At 45.3% G+C, this 6,072-nt stretch overlaps 1 protein-coding gene across 1 annotated transcript in view; it reads left to right on the forward strand.

Annotated features, from left to right (window-relative positions):
- Nucleotides 1-6,072, forward strand: part of SOS2 (son of sevenless homolog 2 (Drosophila)) — a gene marked incomplete at both ends in the record, with an annotated part of 28,992 nt that overhangs the window by 16,784 nt on the left and 6,136 nt on the right. The window contains 5 exons of the mRNA XM_009083612.1: nt 1-19; nt 176-262; nt 1,333-1,414; nt 2,419-2,541; nt 5,243-5,346. The exon at nt 1-19 is cut by the window's left edge and continues 586 nt beyond it. Coding sequence (XP_009081860.1) covers nt 1-19; nt 176-262; nt 1,333-1,414; nt 2,419-2,541; nt 5,243-5,346 — 415 coding nt within the window. The remainder of the gene's footprint in view (nt 20-175; nt 263-1,332; nt 1,415-2,418; nt 2,542-5,242; nt 5,347-6,072) is intronic.

Genomic DNA, 6,072 nt, shown 5'->3' on the forward strand with positions numbered 1-6,072 from the left:
ATTCCCATCAGGAGGGACAGTCGTGAAGCTCATCGAGAGGTTGACGTACCACATGTATGCAGGTACCCTGTGCAGCTCTTACAGATCTGTTCTCATGGTTGTGCTTCTGCGTGATGAAATTAATCCTTTTATCTTCAGTTTGCTTGGGGGTTTCTGCCTATAATTAAAGGTAAAGATTTGCAGGACAAAAAAATATTTGCTATGAAATCACCTGGGACAGTCGTGAAGCTCATCGAGAGGTTGACGTACCACATGTATGCAGGTACCCTGTGCAGCTCTTACAGATCTGTTCTCATGGTTGTGCTTCTGCGTGATGAAATTAATCCTTTTATCTTCAGTTTGCTTGGGGGTTTCTGCCTATAATTAAAGGTAAAGATTTGCAGGACAAAAAAATATTTGCTATGAAATCACCTGGCTAAGCTGTAAGAAAATTTGGGGTATGCAAACCTTTTGCCCCTAAAAACCCACACCAGCATATTTCCTGAGACCATCATTACTAAAGCAGAGAATCCAGCAGGTGTCTGTGGAGGAAGAAAAAAAGGCTGGAGGTTATATTTATTTTATTTTACTTCAGTCTGCTGCTCTGTGCAGTCCCTGGGTTGAAAGGATGCAAATTGCAATCAGCATTTTTCAGACTTTCCCGTGAAATAGTGTCTTAAAGGCACAGAAATGAAACCTTGAAGTAGTTACATGAAGTGCTGATGTGGAGGAAAATGTTGAGTTTTAGTTTTGGGGTGAAAGGCACAGGCTGATATGGGTGAAGCCTAAGGTTACTGGTGGGACTGGGGTGCAAGTTTGGTTAAACTTCCCCAGTATTAGTGGTCTCCTTTGTGCTTTTTACAAAACTGTCTGGCATTTAAGTGATTACCTTTGTAAAACTAAGGTAGTTGGATTTTGAACTGGTGTATTTGACTATTGGAATCTCAGACTGGCTTGGGTTGGAAGGGACCTTAAAGGTCACCTAGTTCCAGCCCCTGCCATGGGCAGGTGTAGGCACTTTTGGTGGCAGGAGAGTAGACTGTGCATAGTTCTCCCATGTTTTCTTTGCCTCTATGAAACTATGGACTAGGTTGCATGTTCAGGGAGAGTCATTCCACATGCCAAGCCTGAGACAGAGCTTTTGAGAGAACACTGGATGTGTAGTTCAATACTTTTTCAGGGCAAATGCACCAAAGATGTCCCAGGCACTATCATTTCTGGTGTTTCTCAAGTGCAGTGCTTGACTCAGTGTATTTTCTGCACTTTAAACTTTTTCTCTGTGTATTTTATTTCTGATATTTTGCAATTGAATAAGGAAAACATTCCCATAATTTCCTTATTCTGTCTTTACAGACCCTAATTTTGTCCGGACTTTCCTTACCACCTATCGCTCCTTCTGCAAGCCCCAGGAACTGCTGAGTTTGCTGATAGAAAGGTGAGGAGTGATCATCCTTTCTGGAAGTATGGAGGGAGTTTAGAATTGGAGAATAGAATCATGGAATGGTCTTGGGTTGGAAAGGACCTTAAAGATCATCTTGTTCCCAAGGCAAGGACACCTTCCACCAGCCCAGGTTGCTCCAAGCCCCATCCAACCTGGCCTGGAACACTCCCAGGGATGGAGCAGCCACAGCTGCTCTGGGCAACCTGTGCCAGTGCCTCACCACCCTCACAGCCAAGAATTTCTTCCTAGTATCCAATCTAAGCCTCCTCTGTGTCACCTTGAAGCCATTCCCCCTTGTCCTGTCCCTGCACTATCACTACAGCTCCTGAGGAGTTTTGTGTGATCAGAGAATCACAGAACAGCCTGAGCTGGAAGGGACCCACAAGGATCAGAGTCCAACCACTCCTTTCCTGCTCAGGTTCCCAGTGCCATCTTGCTCATGTTTTAGTAAAGTTCATAAAACAGCTTTTAAAATGGGATACAGCAATCCAGGTTTTTAACACGACCTTCTTTTTCCCAGTTTAAACGAGTTACCTGAGTTAGGGATTAGCTGGAGCACCTGGTGTGCCTGGGCTATGGGGGAGTGATGTTGTGAACTGCTTAACTTGCTGATGAGAGTGTTTGTGCCCAAGTCTCCATGCAAATAGGAACAGAAATGTTCTAAGCAGTTTGAAAGGCACAGGCTTAACTAAACAGCATTTTAATGCAGTGTGTGATAAAGCTGCTCTTAAGCTCTCTTCTAATCTTCCCTTAATCAAGCTAGCAGGTCCTTAAAAACCTTATATCCCAGTCTAGACATCTTGTGATGAGCAGAGACCCAGCGAATTAGCAGGGTGTGGAGCAAGGGAGGAGGGAATTCCGGGCAGACTGGCTGTTACAGGAGCACTGGAGTCTCACCGCACTGAATTCATTTAAACTGCAATTGCTCTTCGTGTCCTACATAAAGGGCTGGTGTTTTATCTTAATTGCCATCAGTGTTTGGGCGCTTTCCTTCCCAGGTTTGAGATCCCAGAGCCTGAGCCCACCGAGGCAGACAGACTGGCCATCGAGAAGGGGGAGCAGCCCATCAGCGCCGACCTGAAGCGCTTCCGCAAGGAATACGTCCAGCCAGTGCAGCTCAGGTTGGTTTGCTTTAGCCATGTCCTGTTAAAGCCAGATTGGAGTTCACCGATTACATGGTGCTCCTGGAGACAGTAATCTCTTCTGGAGACTGCAATGCTGTCGAGTAGGGACTTATCAGTGTCTGCATGCAGCCTAATAGTCCAAATCATGCCCTGATTAGTCACAGCAGCTCCTGGAGCTGTTGTAACTGCACTTTGGTTCTCACAGCTGTGATCCACCCACAGACGCTGTGTGGCTGCCCTGGACAGTGGGTGTGGGTGAGAGATGTGTAGCTGAGACTGGTGCTGGCTGTGTGCTGAATGGGTTCCTTGTTCCCAGGCCCTGTGAAGATAGTTCCTCTGTTTCCAGTTTTTCAGCCCTGCTGGTATTTTACTCCCTTTCCCAGCCCCTGTGGATGGATTTGCACACAGACAGGGAGACTCTTGTCTGTGCTGCACATTGCAGCAGGCTGCAGTGAATCTTCAAGGTCTTGCTGACCAAGCTAATTTGGGGAACAATTAAGCATTTCTAGCATGAATGAGGCCAATTGTTGCCCTGATTGAGGATCGAGTCAGGAGGAGACACAGATCACAACCAGTGTTTGCTAGAACAGCTTTTATTTGTTAACTGTTTTGATCAGTAGCATCAAGATGTTACTATTAATGGCAGATAACTAAACACAAGAGTGCTCTCAATCCTTCTGCTACCACACATTAGTAGTTACTTGTGTGGAGCAGCAGCAGTTTACTCAAGGTGAAGGGTCACACTGACATGCCAAGGTGTTCAGAAGGTCACTTAGAGGGTCCCTGTTTCATCAGATAACTATGTGCATATATATCTAAAAGATGAAAAAGATAAGTGTGTGTGTAATACTGTAGTTTTGCTCCATATATAGCAGCCACCACCTTCTTGAACGTGATCCAAGTCATACAACCTCAGTGTAACCTTGATACTTGCATGTGCTCGTGGCCTTGAGCAGTTTTATCAGGCCCTTGCTGTTCCCAGTTTTATCAGCTCCTGTGGGTTCAGCAAAAACCACAGTTATGAGCTGCTCTCACCTCCTGCTTTCCCTGGTTGCTGTTTTCTGGGGGCTGTTTCTGATCCATACTGTGTGTTTCCAGTAGCCTTAACCTGACTTAAAACTAAAATGTCTGAGTTTGAGCTGTTGGGTTGGTATGCTCAGCACTGTGTAAATTCCAGTGTTGTTACTAGCATTGACCTCTACTTCAGAGAGATCTAGGATTTGTGAAGGTGTCACCTCCTGCTTTCCCTGGTTGCTGTTTTCTGGGGGCTGTTTCTGATCCATACTGTGTGTTTCCAGTAGCCTTAACCTGACTTAAAACTAAAATGTCTGAGTTTGAGCTGTTGGGTTGGTATGCTCAGCACTGTGTAAATTCCAGTGTTGTTACTAGCATTGACCTCTACTTCAGAGAGATCTAGGATTTGTGAAGGTGGAGAAGGTGAAGATGCTCATCCTTCCCTCCCTCCCCAGCACTTACTCCCATCTTGTGGCAGACACTGTGGACATGCTGTGCAGTGCTCAGGCTTGGAAAGGGCAATGGATTTGACTAGATGAAATACATGTGAGGCCATGAGAAAGAGGAGGTGCTGAGCTGGAAGTACAGTCAGCAGATCCTGGCAATCTCTTATGCTTTTCCAGGGTTCTTACCACGGGATCTCAAAGGCAGAGGCAGATTAGATAAGATCCTGCTGTTACCAGGAACTTGTGTCAAACTTCTCTCCTTAGAAGGTGTCATTGATTTCCAACCTAAATGATCCTTTTCAGGCAGCCTTTCTCCCATGGGATAAACCTCATTCTTTACCTTGCACACTGCAAAGAGTAGAGAGATTTAACTACTCCATGTATTCACCTCAATGTCCTTCACTTGACTGAGCTAAGCCAGCACCTGCTGCAGTGCTGTGACTCACAGCAGACAGGCAGATTGCCATCAGGTCTCTGCCCTGTCCCTCTCAGATCTTCTTGCCACCAATTTACAGGGCTGAGCCACCAAAACCAGTAGCCTGGTACACAATTAGCACTGGTTTACCTCAGTGGCCTGGGCTGCAGAGTGGAGAACTCCCAGTTCCACAGCACTGGGCTGGAGTAACCACATCTCCCTGGAAGGAGCTCCTTGGAGCCTGAGGGCTCTGCTTTAACCCCATCAGCCTGTCCCACCTGTTGAATTGGCACAGGGATCATCTGTTGTCCTAGGTGACGTAGGAGATTTTTGCTCACTCTTCAGGTAAGGTGATACGTTACACCTTGATAAGTCAAAAGTTTCAGGTATGAGCTCAACTTGTTTACCTGAAGAAGAGGCAAACCAGGTGTTTTCCTGATATGTATCCTAAGCTTAGAAGGCAGAAGAGTAGTTGTTCACTTTTTAGAGGCTTGTTTATTAGTGATGTGTTTAAAAAAGGGTGAAGAAAAATCAAGGGGAAGTCTAGTGTTACCCATAAATAAACACTTGTCTGGGTCTTGTCTGGCTTTTTGTGTCATTGAAAAGGTGTAGCTGTAGAGCAGTAATAACCGCAACAGCTTCTGAGCTGAAATTTGTGTGGAGGAAAGAAAACAAATTTATTCCTTAGCAAATGGGAGATCCTAATTCACTACACGAATCCACAGCTCAGCTTTGTAGGATTGTGTTTTATCTGGTGTTCATAGGGATAAGCCTTGGAAGCCTTAAAAAGAAACGTAATATCTGTTTTTGGCTCTTTCCTCAGAATACTGAATGTTTTTCGGCACTGGGTCGAGCACCATTTTTATGACTTTGAGAGAGATCTGGAGTTGCTGGAGAGACTGGAGACCTTCATTTCCAGTGTCAGAGGTGAGGGGTGGGGGTCCTGTTGTGCAAACACATTTCAGTACAACCTGCTGCTCTGATCCTGGCAGGTTTTGGTCATGAGAATATCTTTACACACATGAGTAGCTCTAATGCCTCTAATTGAGCTGTTTATGAGACTCTCCTTTACATGACCAAACTTTGGCCTGGAGCCTAAACAGCTACCAAAAATTAATTGACCCATGTGATGTCTCCTCCTTAGGAACCAGCCTATGTGGGGGGCAGTGGTGTTGGCATGTTAATTTTAATCACTATCCTGGCAATTCGAGACTTTCCTTTTCAGCTTGCCAGGCCTGACTTTGGGCAGTAGAATTCTGGGACAAACAAATAAAAGACAGTGAATACAGGTCACTTTTTTATATGCCTAAACTGTCAGAGGATGTGGTTAAATGCAGCTGTGCAACACCTGGATTCATTGGCTGGCTGTTTGCCATCTGATCGGGTGCAAGAAACCATAAGAAGAAAATGGGGAACTACAAATGTAATTAATTTGCATGCAAAAATGCAGAATTTTTGAGTACATATACAAATATTTTTGGGCTGGTTTCACTAAATTATCAAAAGTCATTTAAAATCATAGACTCATAGACTGGTTTGGGTTGGAAGGACCTTAAACATCATCCAGTTCCCCCCCCTGCCATGGGCAGGGACACCTTCCACCAGCCCAGGGTGCTCCAAGCCCCATCCAACCTGGCCTGGAACACTCCCAGG

This window comes from Acanthisitta chloris, unplaced genomic scaffold, assembly GCF_000695815.1.
Source record: "Acanthisitta chloris isolate BGI_N310 unplaced genomic scaffold, ASM69581v1 scaffold14890, whole genome shotgun sequence".
Classification (NCBI taxonomy): domain Eukaryota; kingdom Metazoa; phylum Chordata; class Aves; order Passeriformes; family Acanthisittidae; genus Acanthisitta; species Acanthisitta chloris.